At 36.9% G+C, this 22728-nt stretch overlaps 1 protein-coding gene across 2 annotated transcripts in view; it reads left to right on the plus strand.

Annotated features, from left to right (window-relative positions):
• The first annotated feature begins 318 nt into the window (after positions 1-318).
• The window catches only part of LOC140669589 (transcription factor hamlet), a 90163-nt gene continuing 67753 nt past the window's right edge, over positions 319-22728 (plus strand). Inside the window, exons 1-2 of one of the 2 annotated variants that reach the window (XM_072899603.1) lie at positions 319-685; positions 1251-3096. In XM_072899603.1, coding sequence (XP_072755704.1) covers positions 3060-3096 — 37 coding nt within the window. In that variant the 5' untranslated portion in view covers positions 319-685; positions 1251-3059. Of the gene's footprint in view, positions 686-1240; positions 3097-22728 lie in introns of those variants that run through there. The other variant, XM_072899608.1, reaches the window with a different exon arrangement.

A 22728-nucleotide genomic window follows, 5' to 3' on the forward strand; every position in this document is an offset into this window, starting at 1 on the left:
ATAGCTGCAGTTGAGCTTTACTATTTAGGGTAAGTTGAAATAAAGATAACTTTCTTAAATGAACAAGTTGTCTTCTCGGATCACGCGAATCTCTGAACGCGCCGATCCGATGGGATTAAGCTAAAGAAGGGAAAGAAAAAAAAATGGGATGAGAGAAGCAGCCGATCCTGGGTCCGAAAGGACGAAGAAGCAGGGCGGAGCTGCGCCCGGAAGGGTGCGCGGGCGCGTTTCGCGCCGAACGAGCGTTCGTGGGGTCGGAGGTCGTGTTCAGGTGCGACGAAGACGGAGAGGAGGAACGCTTAGTCGAGCAAACGCACCCAGAAATGCAAAGTCGAAGTGCTGGCGTGAAGCGAGTTGCTCGTCGAGGTTCGACGTGGTAACCGTCGTCGCGTGAAATAACAGTTTTTCTCCTCAGGTCTTTCCCGCTCGCTTACGAACGTGTTCGTTTTTCGCGCGGTTGATGGATAACGTTGCTTTAATCAACAGCGGATGATTCGGAAACCGATTGACACAGCGCCGTAAATTATATGCGAGCAGTGATCGCGACGATAGACGGGGTAGAATACCAACGTTTTCGGGCATCGACTGGAATTATCAATCGATACCGCGCCACGTGTTCGCAGACAGCGTGGCAGCCCTCATGTGCAACCACGTGTAAATAATGTAACAATTGCAAGATGACTCAGTACGTAAATAACTAACGTCAGAAAATAACAAAGTATTTCATACAACATATTCGGTTTTCATATTTTAATTTTTTTTATCATATAAGTATTCTTTTTTTCTTACAATTAATTATCTTATATATGTATATAATTATTTGACTCTCTCTCTCTCTCTCTCTTTCTCTCTCTCTCTCTATCTCTCTATCTCTCTCTCTTCGAGTGTCACGTACTTTATCTGTAGAAAAAAGAACGACGATTATTGATTAAATTACACACAATACAAAATTAATATTGAAATTTAAAATAATTATTATATATGAACCGATTTGCAAAATTGCACATTTGTAAATTTACTTAACAATTTTATACATAAATTATGAAAATTCTGTCTATATAAAAAATGTAATATATAATAAAAGAGAAATTATTTGATGAAAAAAAAAAAAATACTTTTTAATAAAAACTTACGAAAATATGTAATCGTAGAAATATTTGTGTTGTCTGTAATTTTCGCAGACAATCATATTATATAATATATAATCATACGAATTACCAAATTATTCTCATTAAATTCGTCGGACGTAGCAGTTTGAGACACACAATTATTGGCGTGCTACGCGATAACTTTATCGAACAAGAATGTTTATAATCTGTGCACATGGTGAATACTTCGAGAGCGGTACAGACTACACGTCAGCAATCACGGCAGCGATAGCGGCTAGACACGAAGGCGATCGGTAATCAGCGTCGTCAGCAAATGAAAGAGCGACACCTGTTCCCAACGGATGCTATCGCACAGTTCGAGCAGACGTAAGAAGAGATGCAACGAAATTGGACACTATACAGACATCGCGTGAAATCGAACGACGATATATAATACTTTAGCAAGCAGTATATTCGGAAAGAGCGTATAATGATAACATAAAGATAACTATCGTATACTATCAAGATGATATCTGTATATCAATAATGCGTGCAATATCTATCCGATATCGATCAGATCTAATAATATAACAGCAAAATCGTGCAACGTAAATCATTAAAAGAAGAATGCAAAAGTTCCAGATGAAACTCGAGCCATGATGTTAATTTTTCTTTCTAATCATGCTTCCAATTAAAAAACGTTCGATTGTCAAGTAATAATTACGTTTTCATTCATGCCGAAATGGGCGAGCGCCCTAGAAGGAAATCAAGACAATTATCGTGCGGGAAGCATGAATGAGAGAGTCTACGGCAAGTTTCGCGCGAGAAATATCGATCGAGAGAGCACCTACTAAGGGTACGTCTGGTTATTGACGGGCGCGAGATACGAGAACGAGAAGTCGGGCGGCCTCCGGCCTCCGACGGCGGCGTCTTCCGCCTCCGACGAGGAATGTATAAGCGGCCGACAGAGACAGGCAGGTAGGACAGAAGCCCAGGAGCGAAGAGTGGCGAGAGGTCGCCGTGAGAGAGCCGCCGTGTGCACCGCGGAGGAGAGACAGCCGCTGATCATTGGTGGACAGCGGAGCCGGGTCGCCTACGTGGTGGGGAAGCCACCAGGTCGACTTTGCAGGTGGGGAAGGCGACAGGAGAAGGCGGTGGAGGAAGAGGCGTCGTCGTCGTCGTCGTCGTCGTCGTCGTCGTCGTCGTCGTCGTCGTCGTCGTCGCCGTCGTCGCCGTCGTCGCCGATGCTCGCGGTGGTAGTGTCGCGGACAGTGGTAGTGGTAGCGACATGAAGAGGAGGCAAAAGAGGGCGGAAGAGCAGGAGGTGTAACGACGGAGGTGGCTGTAAGCGAGGAGAACGAAGGGAGAGGAAGAGGTGGAGGAAGCGGCGGTGGAGGAATCGCGGGGAGAGTTTGGCCGCCGCGAGAGAGGGAGAGAGCGTCGAGCGCGAGGGGATGGTGGAGAAGGAGAAGACGCGAAGGACAGGAGAGGCCTCCTTCGCGCTGTGTCGGAGGACAGATCCGACGTGCGTCAGGATCCCAGCCGGACGGAGACCGATCGACCACACTCTCTTCACCGCCGTCGGATAAGCGGAGGAAGAGGACGCGACCGGTCGGGTCCGATCGCAACGCGGACTCTCCGATATACCGGTGTTTCCGGTCGTGTCCCCGGTATATTCGCGTCCGATGGTGTCCGGTATGCGTGTCTCCTTCGAACGTTTCCGCGGGCTTTCGATCTTTCGATCACTTTCGCTGGCAGACCGGTCGAGAGTGTGAGAGGTCACGACTTCTCGTATCTCGCGCGCCGCGACAATCCAGGATCGACGTTCTCAGGGGCGGGAGGGGTGGACAGTGCGAGCCGATTGACAGGATAGTAAACCGGTGCATAAACTCGCATGGCTCGGAGGACCGTCAGCGACGTTCTTACAGTTAGTGTTTTGTTTTCGAGTTCGCCACCCGTTGTCGTGCAGCGATGAGATCCAAGCCGGTGGCGAGGAGACTGGCACAGGGTGAGTAGCGTGACATTTCATTCACTGTCATTAATGACTAGTATTGAATTACATTAAATAAGTATTTAAAAAGTTGACTCGAAAAAAAAAAAAAAAAAAAAATTATATGTCAAATAGATATATAAAATGTGTAATTATATAATTCTATTTTTTTTACTTTTTACTTTTAATTCTATTTACAAAAAGTCTGTACGTCATATTACAAATATGCATTTTCATTTTACAACATTCTGTTAATAAAAGATTTTAAAATTTTAATAAAATCTTTTATTCTTAAAACATTATATTTATTCATATATGTTTTTGTATATAAATTGCTGAATTATTAATATTTTAAAATATTATAAATCAATCTGTGATTTTTGAAACATAAAGATTTGATGGAAAAAAATGCAAAGAAAGAAAATGAAAACAAAACCAATGTAATTCTATAATATTTTATTTTGTATTACACTCTGTTTCGAACATAATTTATCCATATATTTACCCTGTGCGCATACAGAGCTTTGTAATTTCAATTACACGCTGGGAAATACGGATGGACGAATATATGCGAGGAGATTGTAATTACTGTAGAAATTACTTGACGAATAGAAGCATTTAGAACGCTTTCAAGAAATGTGTTGTGATTTTTAATTTCTCACATATGATGCGTCGCAAGTAGTATATGACACATTTCCTCGATATGGATAAAAGAATGATTGTGCATTGTTGTAATATATATTTTTTTAATAATACTTTTCATTTTTTTACGAGTAAAAAATATAATTTCATTTTTTTCGATCGATTCCTTGTTCTTTACATATTTATTTTTTTTTTTCCTACTATACAAAATATTTAAAATTAAATTATTAATTAATCAACGTAAGATATATTTTCTGTCACATAGGTAATCACACAATTTTATATTTCTTAAGTTTCTACATTATAATAAGATGTGAAAAATTCATTATACTTTTTTACACACACACATTACGTAATTAATATCGAATTTCATAATTTCGTATTATTATTTCGTCAATGTGGTATTACTGAGAAAATATTTAATTAAATCTCAACTTATGCGTTAGTTTTAAAGAAGTTGTCCAAGATTATATTGAAAAAAAATCATTATAAAAGTAAAGCTACCTTTATTAATTTTCATTAGCGATGCGATGCGACCGCTTGTAAAATCCTCGCGATCGATAAAGGGAATCAGAAATTCGAATGAAACTCGATTCCATCGCGCTCCTGGAAACTGCTACTGTACTAGAACGGAAGACATTACGAGTCTTTCCGCGGAACTTATTTAACGAGGCAATAAAAGCACATATACTATGGCATGGAGGGGTACTATATAAAACTCATTTTCGAGACTTCGTCGTTGCAAAACGAACCTGTGTCTTGGCCAAGTCGAGACTTCGCGATCGTTTGACAGGTTTTATTTTCGACAAACACTACGTATGATACAATACACTTAATTTTTTACGGCGATAACTGTACTGTAACTATAGCTCCTTTTTATCATTATGATTAAAGAGGAAGCACTATAACAATTCTCGTTTACGATTGTTTTCAGTCGTATAAATTATTTATCTTATCGATCATTAAAATTATCTAATGTCGAGGAGCAATTTCAACTGTACCACTCTTTCGGCGGTTCGGTCGAAAACTATACCTAATATCTTTCGCCTTTAAATCGCGGGGTACTTTCGGCACAGAAGCTGTACGACCCGAGAATATAAAATTTCGTCGATAACGACGTCGTTGTCGCCCATCGGTCTTATATCCCCCGTGAAATAACCGACCATTCGAGGCATCGCGACGCGATTGGCCGTCGACGAGATCGACCGCGACGGCGAATTTCCGATAACGGCGTCGCGAACGTGTCATTGTCCGTCATGTGTCACAGCCGGGACAGGGGCGAGGAAGAGAAGAAGAGAAGAAGAGAAGAGTAGGCGGTTCTCGCGCTGGCGCACCAGGAACGTCGATATTTCCATTCCTCCTTTTCCTGTTGTCTTGTCTAGTCACTCCGGTGCTCGTCCTCTCGCCATTCCACCTCCTCGTTACAGAAGGTCCCGCCCATTGCCCGGTCTCGGCGCAAGGTGTTTGCGACTTTTTTCAATATTTCCCCCGGACAATTTTGCCGCAAACGCGGTAGGTTTTCGCGCTAATATGACAAAAGTGCAAATTCGATCTCCCTTTGTGCGCTGGTTAACAATGCAGCATCAGCTCTCGGCGTACAAAAGATTCGTCCGTGTCGACGTTAATTTATTATTGTATCATGAATGCTGGCGGAGCAAATTTTCGACGGCTCTACGTGGTTGTACGTATATCTATTGATATTTTTTTCTCCAATGCGGAAGAAAATAATAGCGTATTGAATGGAGAGATGTCGAAAGAGAGTCCACATCTAGTACATGAACCCATTGACTCGCATTTATTTCTGGCATGTTGCTGCGCGGAATTTATTATTAACCTCGCGCTTCTCCCGCTGTTAGGGCGCACGCTGGGTTCGACAAGTAGAAATACACTACACCTTTCACAAAGTTCATATAAACAGAATTATCTTTCGTGCAAACGTAATATATATATATATATATATATATATATTTTTTTTTAAAATAATTAATACATTATTTTTTATTTTTAAGTTTATAATTTTTATTGTGTCATTATAAATTTTAGAAGAAAAGTATATTCTCACGAACATTTAAATACATATGTATTGAGTTAACATTTAGTGTTTTGAGAAATTTTATGTAAATTTATTCAAAATAAATTTAGGATTTTTCGATGATTATTTATAGTGTTTTATTAATAATTTTGCCTATTATTATCAACAATCAGTTTTTACACGATATGTGGGCTATATACATATAACGCGTATTATTATAATAACTCCCTTCCTATAGTTCGATGATTCTTTATGAAGGTACATGCTCTCGACGGATCTCATAATCTATAAGCCTTAAAAATCCGTTAATGCTTGAACTCACAAAAATCGCCGAAACAATAGATCCGACCCGTCGAATTCGCGGTTAAGTCAGACGCGATTTTTTACGAGATGATGCTTGAGAAAAGAAAGCAGTTGGGGAACGTGTATAAACGTATGTATAAAGATTGTGCATATATTTTTAGAAAGTGAAATTAACCTTTAGTAATATATAAAACTGACTCTTTTTGTTTTCGCATGAAAGTAAATTGAATTACGCTAATGTTTTACTCCTACGTTTTGTGTAATAATCAGCTGTACTCATTATATTTTTACATTTTAATTTCACATTTATATAAAATTAAAAAAAAAGTATAACTCTACATTTTATAAAATAATTTACCATATATTCTTTTATCCAGCAAATATGCTAAAAAATTACACGTGCATTATAAATTTGAAATTCGTTTCGTTCGAAATCCCTGAACATCTTGATGCGCACTCGACGCATTGTGCTCGCGAGACAAGCGGGAAATTCGTGAAACTGATAGGAAGCGGAAAGAAAGAGATATACCTTCTTTCTCTCTTTATCTCTCATTCGCCAGGCTATAGGAATAATCGTGGAATCCACCTACGCGGGGGCATTTGAAAGACGCATCATCCCATTGAGAGTCGCATCTAACCGCGCGGTACCGGAAGTCGTATCCGAGAGGAGACAAAGCCAAAGAAACACAACACACGGAGTACGTGGGAGGAGTACAAGAGGGGTGGGAGTTCTGTTTCATCGCCGCTTTTGTCTCGCATCCTGAGAGAGAGTACGACTTGAATGAAAAGTATGAATAGATCGGATGATCCTAAGGTAGGTCAGTCCATTCTCGTCCCTGCGGGAGACTCTAGCTACCGCGAATCCCACCTTCTTCTTCTTCTTCTTCTTCTTCTTCTTCTTCTTCTTCTTCTTCTTACTGTCCTTCCGTTGTTTCTTAGACGAACTTGATTGAAGATGTCTTCTCTCGCTCGAATTTATTTATATATTCGAAATGATTAATATAATTGAAAGGTACTTTTCCTGTGTCTTAATGACGTATACGGTCTAATAAGGAAGAATGGATCTATGTTCTATTGATCGATTATAAAAAAAATGGTCAATTAACCGGTGATTAATTTTTCAAAGAAGAAGTTTGATTTTCCAATCGATAACTGGTTCTTAGGATTAATATTATGAGCCGAGCCAATTTCGTGAGCTCTTGGAATTTGTGAAACGTTATTGGTCTCTAGCCTTGTCAAGAATTCGACGTTTTATTTTGTTTTATAGGAGACCTCTGCGTCTATATAAATGATGTGGAGCCGCAATATCCGCAGTATACATTGTGACACAATATCTCAACTATTTGCCTACCGCATTTTTGCGTGTGGAAAAGCGTATGTAATAGCGGTCACGCGAGCGAACGTACATACTTCAAAGTCGTCTCTCGCATCGAGCAGACCCGTGGACGATGGAACACGTGATCGGCCGATCAATCGCTCACGGGCGTGCGATATCTTCCCCTTTTCTATTACAACGGACGAATTTTTACGGCGTATTATATCAACGTGTTATGCGACGAACGCGTATCGAAGACGAAGCGATCACGGGGAGAGGAAGGAAAATGAATCGGATTGGAGAGGTCGCTCGACAGAGGCGTATCTGGGAAGCTAATGAAAACTGAAGCTTCGAGCTGCCAACTTTGAATTGTTCGATTGATTGCGCGGAATAATTTTATTCAAGAATTTATAGCTAAAAAACACGCGCATTAAAATAGAAGGCGTAGAATACCTTTTTTTCTTTAACACTTTTTGCTTTTATCTCGCGATTGACAAGTTACTCTTTTTCTTCAACTTTTCTCAATGTTTTGTACAGAGTATCTTATGGCAAGTTCTTGAAACTAATCAGCTGTCATTTTTTAAATGCACATAGGGAGCAGGAAAAGTAAAATATCTATGAAATATGAAAATGCCAGAACGATAATTTTAATGATGTGTAATTGAAGTGTACACCATCAAAATTGAAACAGAAATTAAGTTTCTTTCGGAAACTATAAAAGAACTTTATTTAACATCTCTTTTAAGGTACCATTCATCATTTTTTTCACAACTCTGATCAATTTTCTTATTACTTTGGGCTGTTGAAAGATGTATTTAGTAAGATTCTCGATATTTAGCATCTTTTATAAATGTTTATTTAATGATAAGACCATCTCCGATCGTCTTTAATTTATATAGAAATAAAATTATTAAAAGATATTTGACTTTTTTGTTCCATGTGCATTCAGACATGATAGTTGATTAATTTCGGCTTTCTATGGGACACTTTGTATCTCTCTTCGAGATGCAAGATATATCCATCCGTTCCTCTTGCGCAATTTCGGACAACGTTGTTATCATTGTGCGAGAGAGTTTGAGTATTAAAGGAACTTCTCGAGGGTGAGGGGGCCATCGTATGCAGCATGATTAAGAATTACGACGCGATATATCACTCAGGCCAGATCACAGATTGTCTCCCGTTTCGTTTCGCTGTTGCGGCTTTTAATTGGCAACCGTGTGTATTTTGTGTGTGTGTATGTGTATGTGTATGTGTGTGTGCTACAGGCTTCTAAATAGTTTATCGCGATTCGCGTTGTGTCGTGTGTGACAGGCACGTCAGGCAGCTCATGTAGTCACGTTTTACGACACGACCTGGTGTTAATAATACTTAAGCGAACTACTAGCGGGAATGGCCGATCGAGAGTCGATCGCCTCGTAAAATCGATATATAATGAGATAATGATACATTTTTTTATTCTCAAAACAGATTTCCTTATCGTGATATCTTGCCAGGTTAGATAACTCTTTTATTTATCAAAAAATCATTCCAATAAAAAGTTTCTTGTATAAATTTATAAAGAACTTGCGTAATAAAATGATAATATCGAATATATAATGATATAATAATGTTTCTTAGAGGAAACTATCTCTCAGGTTCTATACTTAAATATCTCTGAATTTATTTCACAGAAAATGGGTTTCTTGTATAAATTTATAAAGAACTTGCGTAATAAAATGATAATATCGAATATGTAATGATATAATAATGTTTCTTAGAGGAAACTATCTCTCAGGTTCTATACTTAAATATCTCTGAATTTATTTCACAGAAAATGGGTACATCTATAAATTGTAACTATAAATTTATTGGCAGCTTTTCCTAAAATATAATTCATATAGTACTTAGTTTTCTAGATTTTTAATTACATATATAATTTTCTGAGAGAGAGATTTGTTTAAAACAATTGTATTATAATTACTATAGTATATTTAAAAAAAAATTAATGAGTAAATAAATAAATAATAATTTTATAATTAAACAGTTTAGATATATCTTATCTTTTATATTAATAATCAATGATATGATTTAATTGACGATTCCGGTATATCCCGAATATAAATTAAATGCTGACGCAGGCGAAACTGATGCCGAACATAAACCGAGTGTTGAGAGTTCGTCAAATCGCGCAATGGTATCGATATCAAACTCTAATTCAATGTGACGTCACTTCTGAAAGAGTACGCTCAAACACTCATTGGCGAGCCGGACGTGATCGATTCCAACGACGCGGGTTGAAATATCAACACAATGCTTCCTCGAAAAACCGAGTGTGGTTATGCAAAATCCGATAACAGAAACTTGGAACAATCATTCCTGCGCGCAGGCCTTGAATTTTCTCTTTTTACGCTTTTCTTTAAAAATCTCCTGCTTTCTTTACAAAAGTTTGCCGATATTCTCGCAGATCTCTGGACCTCGGTTCTTTTCCTTTCACGCATTTGCCGTCATCAATTAATCGTTCGTTTTGCCTACGTTTATCATTTGTTTTACCATTTCCGGCGGGGAATGCAATCAGTCCGGTTGAAAACAAATGTAGCCAATCAGGCATGACGGACAAACACGCACAGACCGAGGCAGGCTGATTTACTACACGTATCGTACACGCTTTCAACACTGATGTTCATAATCAATCGTGATAGTGTTTCCGAAATAATATGCTGCACACAGTGTCTGACCTATTGATGCGTGTAATATCGTTAATTTATTCATGAATAATGTGAAACATTTCACATGCGAAACATCTCACATTTTGAGAGTAAAAAAGCGACAATTTTAAATTTAAGTTCTTTTCTTATTGAGATAAAAAAGTAATTTATCTTTCCAAAATATTCCTCACCTTTTTCTTTCTTCGTGCAAAGATAAATTTATAGCTCGTACTTATCACGTTTCCTTGCCTATTTTTTATATCAATTCATCAGTTTTTTATTTCTATTCTCTATCTTCTTTATCTTTTTATTTCTATTCTTATTTTGACATTTGACATTATACATTATAAGTATACAAAATTGTATTTATGTGCTTATCGTATACAAAACATAAAGATAATGTACGATTGATTGACTTTTCTAGTCTTATAAGCGTGCAATCTTTTAACCTGTATAGTTTTATATGCTAAACGATCATGTTTTGCCTTGATAGATTTGAATCGCGATATCCTCGAACGGTATTAATCCAGACAACGGCAAGTGTTGCTATTGGGGATACGCATTGGCGATAAGGCGCCATTGTTGCCCGCAATTCCATAATTAAACAATTAATCATCTAATTAGACATCCGTCCCGCTTCTCCTGCATCGAGATCTTTCCTTCCGTATCGGTCGATTGTTTGTCAAATATACGCGCGCGTTAAAGCTCGGCAACGCGATTTGCCTCGCGAATTTCTTCCAATCGGCGCTCAGCGATCCTACGTCTCATGTTCAGATATGATTGTTTAAAGAAACACGGAAAAAATAAGATGAATACGAGTGCAAACTCAACCTGTTACTTATAAAGTGCTGTACTGCGTGAAATTGCATCAAATTGCTGCACTCTTGTGTTAAATAATCGGCAGATTTTTTTGAACATAAGATATTGAGTTGTAAGGTAGACGTATCAATTTTGGATCAAGACGGATTTCTGAACAAAAATAGACATTTTTATTGATACTACAAGTTTTTTAAATTTATATTATTTTAAAAATATGAATTTATAAAATAAAGCGAAATATTTAGATTTTAATGAGAAAAATATTTACATAAATAATTTTTTTTAATGCGATTAATATTTCATGTATAAGACGTTTTCTTTTTGTCAAAATCTAGATAGATTTCACTTTATTTCATAAATTCATATTTTTTAAGATATGAATTAAAAAGATTAAGTATCAATAAAAATACATATTTTTTTTGTTCAGGAATTTTATTTAGAAATTGATATGTTTATCTTATTTTAAGGCTTCTTTAGATGATATAATTTGCAATAAAATTTAAAATAGAATTTATACACCACATATTTTAATGTATACATGTAATTTAATATACTTTGATATATAGTTTATATATATTTTATACGTTTTAAACACTACATGACAGAAAATATATAAAAATAGTTTTGTCTTGAATTTTGTCGCAAATTATAAATTGTCTAAAGAAGTTTTAAGCGATAAATTTATTACCCATATGATAACATATATATTTGGTCAGATAAAAATTTGTCGATAATCTTGTTTAGGAAATTGTCTTTTTGCACATTTAATTTTTATGCCATTATTTTATTTTGCTATGCATTTGTTAAATAAAGACACGTTGTCTAGAGCTAGCTTTAAATAGTAGCCAACGTGCGCGGCCCCTGAATAAAGACTGTACTTTGCGCTATTGAGTCGTGAAATTGCCTGTGAATGGCAGACGACATCATCTCTGTAAACTTATAAGTAAATTTTTACAAACTTGTTAAACAGTTCATACATTCCTTACACACAGAGATCCAACTTGTTTTATACCTCTCAAAATTGTCTACTTATATCTTAAAAATGGGACGTATAATATAAAATTTATAAATACAGATATGATTAAAAATAAAAAAAATTAATAATCATGATAGTAATTTTTCGTTTAAGAAACGATTACAGAATTTGTAATTTTCTTCTATATACAATAATTTCTTCGGAGATGGGAGAGGAAAAAATGCGCAAAAGGGGCAAAAGAGAGAAGATAGAATGAGGTTTAAAGTTCCTTGGCCGTTGTTATCCGGTCCGAGAACCGACGTTATTTCGTGTTGCGTCGCGACTCATAAAGAGATGTCACACTCTAGGGATGGAATCTGCAGAGGATTTAGCCGCGCGTTAGCTTCTGCAGCGATAATGGCGTCGATAATGGCCGGAGAATTAGCATCGACGACGACGACGACGACGACGACGGCACGCTTCGGCCACGTCGCGCTAATGGATGCGCGTAATGCGTCGTGTCAGCGTGCATTATTGTTGACGAGGTTATTAAATCTCGAAGTCCTCCTTTATCTCGCCCGATTCCAGGTACGCTCGAGGGCCATGAAGAAACGAGTCTCGAGAGCGACGCAGACGGACAACAGGAGGAAAGAATGAAAAGAGCCGAAGAGAACCGTGGCGGATGAGCACGCGTGTCCACGCATGAGGCCGCAGGGATCGTTAAACGACGATCTTCGTCGTTTTGTCTCGCACTCTTGTCTCGAACGAGTATCTCTCATCTTAGCTGTCTCCGAGAATATTAATAGACAGAGCCAAACATTCGTGCAAACGTCGATAGTTTTTACGGTACGCCTCGATCCCCAGAAAAAATCGCAAGATTGAAACGTAGTATAAGTTTAAATGAACTCGCGAGATTTTACTGTATTTGATGATTACAATTATCAATCATGTGATTCTTCTAGTTATTTTTAAATCGCGATAATATACGGCAAATATCATTTAATATTATTTTTTACATGTCAAGTTTTACTGTAGCTGTATGAAAAATTACTGATGTAATGATTTTTAGGAATTTTTCCTTAAAGAATATTAAAAATTGATTTTTTGACGTTTTACATATGTTTTTATTGAAATTTAAATAATTCATCAGTATTTTTAAATCATGGATATTTAGCTCTTTTTTTTGTTTAATACGAATAAGCTTCTGTGCGTTCGAAAATGCACAATTCGACCGTGTGATATGCTATTTTTAGTGTAATTATTTAAAATAAATAAACTCGGTCTATTTTTAATCTGGAGGGGATATTTATGAGGTATTGAGTCTAATTTCATTAAAATAAATTAAAAATTACAAGATAGTGTCATTTTAAAATTAGATATATTTAATTAAATAAAGTGTATTTCTTGAAAGTTACAGAAAAATAATAATTATTAATTTTATAAATTTTATTTAGATTTATTTTCAAAAAAATGTTTTCTTTAAAATAATGTGAATTATTCAGTCGTTAGATTTCAAGATTTCTGGTACAACTTTAAAACGGTGTTTTGAAAAAACTTGTTTATAATTTTTACAGGCTTATTTCAAGGCGCTATTCTATTTAAACTATTATAACTCTGTCAATTTTACGAATTTTTCGATGAAATTTGAAAGACGTATTCTTCAAATTTATACTTTCAGAATATGTAAAAAAATTCGACTTTTTACTCTCTAAAGACTGGGCCTCTAACAATAAAAGGTTTTTTAAGCATTATTGGTGATTATTTTTTTAAGATATTTAATAAAAAAAATATGTTTATTTTTATCTACATAAATTCACACACTTGTTATCATCATAAACTTTTGTACGCGTCGGTGGATTGGTATACGATTAAAGCGTTTGACGAAATGGCAAGGACGATATAGGCAAAGTGTCATAAATGCACGAGTGTCTTCAAGTTAAAAGGGAGACTCGAGGGAGCGACCCTTTGGTGCGGCTCGCGTGTCCGACGTTGCTTTACGAGTCTCATTTCCCGCGATGTCATTCCGCCACGAACCACCATCGACTACTTAAACTCGTCAACGTTTCCTTCGGCTGTGGCGATCTGAGCTGAAGAACTGGGCCAGAAATTCCGGGATCAGGTCGACGTCTCAGGTCGAAAAACGGCAAACTTGAAAAAAAAAAAATACACGCGAACGCGATGTTGGAATGCCATCGATCTTGACATTTGACCGTTTTATGCCACATGTCTGTCGAATCAATCGCGCGATCTTCTCTGTCGTGATAGTTTAAGCGAAATCATGCTTGCGCAATTTTGAACACAGAAAAAGAAAGCATATCGAGTGACTAAGAAAGTAAGATCGACCGGCTCCCGTGTGTCGCGTAATTTAATAAGCCCTCCGGTTTTCGTGCCTCCATCGATCGACGACGTATTACTCGAGACGCGCGCTAAGATTTCCCCGATGACAATCGCGGCTCGCGAGCGTGTACTCGGCTCTCGTGCAACATAAAAGTGTCCCTACGTGGACGTTTGTGCCGCTCGTGCCGCTCGTGCCGCTCGTGGTCGGACCGAGAAGTCGATGTAGGAATGACATGAACGGTTATCTCAGTGGCCACGCGATATTGTCATCAGGGGTGAGAGGGCGTAAAGGTAGTTACCGTAAGGGAGAGAAGGCGAGAGAAAACGAGAGAGGAGGCGCAAGGGAGGAGGACAGCCGAGGAGGGACGTGGTGAAAGGGACGGAGGTGGACTACAGAAGGAGGTAGAGAAAGAGAAAGAAAGAGAGAGGGCACGATAAGATCATCTTACCACCCTCTGGCATAAGTCGACAGTGGCCTTTCCCTGCCCTGACCGACTCCCTCCGTGACTCGACGGAGACCATTTCGACGATAGCACACACCACCGCAGTCGGTCGGCGTGTTATCTCGCACGCGAATTAGCTCTACAGATTTCCTTCTTTTTTTTTTCTTTCTGTGTTCCTCCCTCTCTCTCTCTCTCTCTCTCTCTCTCTCTCTCTCTCTCTCTCTCTCCCTCCCTTGCCGCCTTCGGCGAACACCTCCGTCAACCCCCGCGCTGCCACTTCTAGTCCGACGACGTTGCGACAACGTCGAGGAAGGAGGAAAAGTTCTCGCGCGCGCTTCATGCAACCAACCCACCCGCATACACCTAACATGACAAGGGGAGAGTGAGGTCTCTCCTCTCCGCCCTCGTCCAGCACGTCTATCGCATTAGCGAACTGCCACGTTGTCGGTTGCACCACGTTGTGCACCTGCATTGCATGGCGCGAGGCTTGTGATTTACGCGCCGCCTCGGGAGAATCGCGCATGTGATGTCGTTTATTGGAAAGTAGCTGACCACACTCTGGGGCTTTTCTTTCAACCGCGCGACTGTTACTCTTTTGCTAAATCACGTAACTCGCGATTATAAGGCGAGAATAAACATCGGCTTGAAAAAGGGGGTCGCGTTCATTTGAATATTCTACTTCACGTGTAAGTATTCTCTTATGTCATCGGACGCTTTTTATTATAAATTTTCTGTTGATACTCATACCACGAGGATTAGATTAGATTCTAATATAAATTATTTGATGGAAAAGATTATTGTGTAAAGTAAGTTATATTCATTTCTGATAGATTGAAATCTTTTTACAAATATAATGATGATTTAGTTAAAAGATATTCGTTATCGAACATTTCAATCACACAAGGTTTATATTGATAATATTTTTTTTTTTTTTATCAACATCTATTCCTGGGTTAATGATGTGTCTAAGGAAATGATGTTCATGTTACCATGTTGTCGCGATAGAGTCTCGAGTTTCAGTCACTTTGGAAAAAAAATCGCTGCAAGATCGTATGTAGATTGTGTTTAGACAGATCTGAAAGATTTATCGATAACGACATGAGTTTACGATCAGTCCAGCAGCGATACTTATAACAATTGTTTAGGTATCGTGACGTCAGAGGTATCGCTTTTACACTTTTGGAAACATAAATACAAAGACAAAAAACCGTTGAATTTCTCTCATGATTAATTTAAAAAGATATGAAAATTAATCTGTATGTGGAGGACGCACACAGAAATAATTTTTTACTTTATTGAAAAACACTTATTGTTAATATAATTATAATAAAATAATGGTACTTTTTGATGATGTATTAGAAACGAGAATTAATATTTTTAATATTGTATTGAAATAGTTTGCGAACAATATTTTTCTCATTATGAGACGCGCTTCAGTAGCCTATGAAAGATACGTCGGATTCCAAGAGCACTTCTGATCTACATAATTCGGTGTGTACTTGTACTATCTCGAGTACTCTAACTTCATTAGCTTTATAGATCTCTTACGAGTTAAAAAGTGGATGCTGAGAACCTACGCCAGGTCAAAGACTTTTTTCTTTATATTATTTCTTCTCTTTATAATTTATATTAATATTTCTCCCCAAAAAAGTAACTTTAATAGATCATCTTTTTCAAACATATCCACTATCGATATATTTAAGAAATTATCGAATAACCTTGTGTCACGATCTGAAACCTTATCGTTTAATTACGAGAGAAGTTTTTTCTTTACCTCGCGTTACGTGTCATGAGTTGCTAATAATGGGGCGACAGACTCGAGTCCGAATATTTTGTCTCCGATATCCTGATGGTTCGGGCGACTCCACGCATCACGTAATATTTAAAATGGTTTAGAATGACAAAGAAACACAAACACACAGTCGCAGAGAAATGTGTTGCCGTTTCGAGGCACGTACACCACTGTTGCGTCTATTTTATCCTCCGCGCGTAAGAGGGTAATGCTCTTCTAAAGCGTCAAAGATGCAGTGAAATTTGTTTGATTTCGAGTGTCTTTATTCAAATTCCACGTTGTTCGAGAATTTAGCGATTTTAGGCATATTTTTATAAAATATTATAGTTATATACTTGTAAGGAGATAGATTACACTTTCGTATACTATACAATTTATATCTTTTCGGTCAATTTCTAGTCTTTCTATTAATATAACTGCTCGATCTGGTTCTGCCTCGCGTTCTGTTTCTGATGACAATCGGCAGGAGACGCGTGTGAAATTACCTTTCCGCGCGTATTACAATAATGCACCAGTCACTCCGGATGACTCTGGCGTTTCTGCGAAATGTTTCGTGCGCCCAACTATTATTACGACCTGTCGTCGTGTCTTTGGATGACAACTGAACGAAAATCAATAACGCATGGTAAATCGGAGAACAAGTTTGGAACAAAGTCCGGACAAACGTTTCCCCACGGTTTCACGCACACGTACAAATGTCACCGATGTTCGCGTTCTCGTTTGTTCGAGAAAGAGAGCTGTTGTTTAATCTTTTTCTTTTTATTTACATTGTTGAAACATAAAGAGTATTTTTGTCACGTCATGGATTTGTCTTATCAACTTATTATACATCGAAATATTACATTCTCATTTTAAGAATATTTTACTTTAATATCTTTCTCTAAATCAAGTGTCAAAAGGAGCCTCTTAATTTAAGAAAGAAATTCTCTAAAGAGTAAAGAAATTCTGTAGAGTCTCAGATATTTTTAATATATAAGAATGTATACTGAATTGTATATTTTCTTACCATTATATTTTTTATTTAATATTTGGAATTTTTAATTCCAATAATAACAAAAATAATTTTATTAATGGACATTTTCTATTTATTACAATTTTGACAAGTTAATATATAGTTTTTACTTAATTTATAAATAAGATATTTCAATAAAATATCACGTAAAAAAGAAATCCTTCTTCATTAAAAATATTTATAAGGAGAGCTTATAAAGTATATATGTACATTTCGAGAATTTTTTAATTCAATCATTACAATTTTTCCTTATATATAATTTTGTATATAATTATATAATTTTTCATTACAAAAAGAATAGTGGGACTACAGTTGAAAATAAATTTATCTCTCCATCGAGACTATAAAAGAGAAAAGTTGCATAAATTTTTTATTTTATTTAAAAGAAACAATAAACATAAAAAAAGAACAGATTTATATCCCTGTTTTCTGAGATATACGCAATCTATCAAAGATGATTATTAGTTTTCGATTTAGTTTCTAGTTTATGGCTTCTCTCGTTGCATCGCAGATGTGCATCGTGGGAAGAGAAAAGAATCTCTGTTATACATGTATATAATCGCAAGCGCGCCTATACAATATATATATATATATATATATATATATATATATATATATATATACTATCTGTATACAAATACAGATAGACAGATGGTTAGAAGTCGCAACGCGAGGCCGTAAAGATACTCGGTTTATCGTTCGGCCGACCACTAAATGCCGTCCAATTGTCTCGACTCATAAAACAAATGGCTCCTCAGAGTCATGAAGTTTTACACAGATTACAGACGTGGATCATGTCTACGATCGATCGCGAGTCAAAAAGAGGGAATGAATATTTATAAATACGATGAAAAAATTACATTCTCATCTTAAGAATATTTCACTTATCTTTATATAATATCTTCCTCTAAAATAAACGCCAAAAAAATTCTCTTAATATTAGTTTAAGAGAGATATCCTCTAAAGAATTCTCAGATATTTTCATTAATATGCATGAATATTTATTGAATAGAATAGATTTCTTATCATTATATTATTATATTATTTAATATTTGAATTTATTAATCTCAATGATAAAAAAAGAAACAGTTTTACAAATAGACATTTGTTATTTATTAAAACTTTATCTGAGTTAAATATCTGCAATTTTTACTTAATTTATAAATAAAATATTCCACAAAATACCACATAAAAGGAAAATATCCTTGTTCATTAAAAATATCTGTTAAGAGGGTTTATAAAGTATATATTTCGAGAATACAATTTTTTTTTATGTACCTCTTATCGTTCACAGATTTCCTGTAATTTGACATTGCAACCTTGTCGTACCTTTTAATTAAAGAAAAAAAAAATATATATATATATATATATATATAATGTATACAGCATTTTGCATGTCTAATCTTATACACATTTTAAAGCAAACGAACGAGAGAGAGAATCACACTTTTAACTAAATTGGAGAACATATGCATATATACTCAATATATTAACATATATGTAAGTTTAATTAAAATTTCATTTGATTTTAATTCGTTCCCTTTCGTTACTAGATTCCGGTTCACACGCTCGAGGACTGGCCGTTCTTGAAGGGAAAAAAATGTGTGTCAGTCATCGTATATTTTTCTCTCTCTCTCTCTGGAGAGACAAGAAAAAAAGTATCCCATCGCTTATCGAGTAACTAATACAAAGGAGGGTTCATTATCTTTTCGAGCGGATTCCGTCGGACGCGGTCTCGAATGTCCTTTTCTAAGTACTCTTCTCTTTCCGTTTCTGTCCTATTCTCCTCTCAATAGCGGCCACCTTATCTTCACGGAGATTCGCGCGGTTTATTCGCGCTGAATTGAATCCCGCCCTGGGAATCGTGATCGCCGGTCTCTCGCAGTTTCACGGACGTATATACATGTTCCCGTACACACACACACACACACACATATATATATATATATATACAGTGGCTGCGCTTGCTTACTCTGTACGTGATGGCCTTTACATATTAGCGGCATTTTTTAGAATTAATTTAAGTCTAAGATCCTTAAAATATATACAGGGAGCAACTCTAATCAATACGAAAATTAAATGTCTTGAATTATCGGGGTTTTCTATTTTTAAAAAATTTATTAAAAATTTTACAAAAATAATATTTTTTTCCGATTCTTTCCCAAAAGGATGTATTCGGGGGTGTTTATAAATTTTCAAAATAATAAAATATTTTCTCTCTGTCTCTCTCTTTTTCTTGTTGCATATCTTCCTTATTTCTCGCGGAATAGACACGCGCTTTCGCACGCGCTAAAACGCGTGCACGTATGTACGACGCACGCCTACGCGCAGCTCCGAATATTTATGCGCTCTTCTACACGTGCACGCGCGTGTGCGTCCGTGGTGTGTATACTTGTGCGCGCGCGTGTGCATACTGCGCTTTCATGCCATTTATTGTTCTCCGCTTGGGAACGAGAGGTCTGGTGAGACAAAAACTCGCGGTTTGAAGGAGTGAGAGAGAAAGAGAGAAGGAAAGGCGGAGATGGAGGGAGAAAAAGTAGAAGAAGAGGAAGAGCAAAGGATCGGCTGGTGGCACGAATCGGGTTTAGGACTGTGTCAAATGACACTGGTCAGGACAAGACCGCCACGATGATGGTCCCGGGAATCCTTCCAGCATCCCCTTTTCTCTTCTACCTTATACTGAAGTTTCGCTCGGGATGTAATTCACAAGACGAGACTCGCGGAGGTCGCAGGTCACGCGAGGACGAAGGGAATATCGTGAGCTGAGAGACCAGCGCCGAATTACACGCCTGTGAGCGTGTGTCTTGTGTATATTTGGCGATCTTGTTTCGGCGAAATATTCCTTGGAACCTCTCGTTCCGCTTGAAAGAGAACATTCTCATGCTAGTGGGTGACAAAATTCATAAGGAAACTTTACCAAGTAGAAAATTGCGTCTTTAAATAATTGTAGGATTGTTGAATCCCATTCTCATTGTAATCTTTTTATAATTTTATAGATTTCTTTGATAGGTCTTTTATAATAATATAAATAAAATTTAATATTCTATTTCCAAATATAATCGCGAGTAATCTAGTCAAATGGAGACAACAAAAAGTTCAAATTATTATACGCCAGATTTAATTCGTTTTTAAATGCAATGTCTAAACTCTTATCTGTAAAACATCTCGAATTTAAAATGCAAACAATTTGACAAGAAACACAAAATTATTTGATAAAGGATCGTTCGCGGGACTATGGGACTTGCGTCGGAATTTTAGTCTCGATTTACATTTTCTTATTACACATCTCTATTTATCGACGTCCGTTTAAATCGCGCGTGTTAGAAAGCTTGAAGGCAAGTAAGACATATGTGAATCCTCCCGAGACACATGCAGATCCTTACGTAATCGTAAACCACCGAGGATGTGGGCGGGATGTTCTTGCGTGACCGTACGATCGTGTTTTGAAGGATCGCTTCGTCGGGTCCCGTCTAATCGACCGCTACATTTGAACAGATGTTAACATCTTCTGGGTGCAACTGTCTGACCGCTTCTCTCTCTGATTTTATTCGAGCATCGTTAACAGTTTCCGGAGAATACAACGTAAGTGACATTGTATATCCGCATGCAATGCTAACGTAGTTATATATTCTTTTTTTCCCCGCTTGTTATCTATTATTAATATCCATTATTAATTAAATTATTAATGACAACGAGATCAATTTGTTAAACGAATTTGATGCTGCGTCAATTTACGAGAAAGAGAGCGAGAGAGAGAGAATGACAATGACCGTTATTCGAATGTCATCCTCCGAATCAATCTTTCATTGCGCGGCGTAATAGTTTCATATTATGTCACATGACACTTTATGTGTCAAACGTGTACGTATGTGAATGGCGTAGAGCGGGCGGACATGTGTGAAATTAGCTTAATCTTTGAGCTCGGATGACAATGGTGATACAAACGCGGTACGTGTACGACACGTATCGTCCCGTGTACAGGGTGACAAATCTCACCCAGTCGACACCCCTGTCCCACTCCGCTGTCTCTCCCCGTGTAAATACATTAGAGGATGATCCTCCCATTGGCGTAGATATTTTCGCGCGCGCAAGACTCTTTAATAAGTTATTATTATTATTGTATGATAAATGGAGTAATTTGGAATCTAAATATTTTTTTAAATATATTTTATATTTAATATGTCATTGTATTTGGAAAAAAACTCAACTAACGATTTGAATGATAATGATTTCAATTTATAAACTTTAAAGTTAAAACAAAATTTAATATCCACAAATAATTTTTTATATCAATAAAAAAATATATATTATATTCAAATTACATTTAAAAAAATTGTAAACTATACCTCTAAATAATTGCTGTCTCACTTGTTCCTATCTGCTGTTTCACCAGCAAACAGAATTAGTGATTATATAAAAAAAGCAAATAGTTCCAAAATATATCCACGCAGGAATCGACTGCGATACATATTTACGATCGGTTAGTGCCACGCCATTGACAGGCAGATATCGGCGGTGCAGTAATTTAACAATGAGCCAGCTGGCGCGTGCTGCAGGGAAGGTTGCGACCCCTAATGTAGTTATATAGTGTACTTTCCAACACCGACGCTCGATGCACGCGCACGCACACGCACGTGCACACACACACACACACATACACACACACACACACACACATATGTACATACACATACGGCAGCAGAATTTCACGCGGCACGGCCGACAATGAACGGGGATGCCTCAGCCCTTTTGTCACGGCGGTTCCCGCGTCAATGCACACCGAGTCTCTCGCTTCTATTTCTCTCGATCCCTCCGGTTCTCTCAGTCACATCACAATCTACCCCTATTTATCGGCCTAATTCAGTCATAGGTGCCTTTCGAAAACGCAGAATTTCTCTAAATTGCGGATCGTTTCTTGGTTGACACATAAGTCTCAATTATCTCTTTAAAATATTTTACAAACATTTTTTCCTTTCTTTAAATACAAAAAAATATTCTAGAAATTATTTGTTGCGATATAAAGGAAAGTTACCTAAACATCGATATATTTGTACAAATCCTATCATCATCTATAAATTCATCTATTGTAATTTAACCTTTATCAATTTAAACTTCATCTATTGAATTAATTATAATCTAGAACACATTATTATGATACCATTAATGCAATTTATACATGATACATTAAGGTAAACGTATCAATAGTCGGACATGTAACGATGCTAGTACGATTTTGATTAATTTTTATAACTTACAGTTTTTTTAATAATATAATTATAGAATAAATTGAAATATAAAAATGAAATATAAAAGTCT

The sequence above is a fragment of the Anoplolepis gracilipes genome, chromosome 1 (assembly GCF_047496725.1).
Source record: "Anoplolepis gracilipes chromosome 1, ASM4749672v1, whole genome shotgun sequence".
Classification (NCBI taxonomy): Eukaryota; Metazoa; Arthropoda; class Insecta; order Hymenoptera; family Formicidae; genus Anoplolepis; species Anoplolepis gracilipes.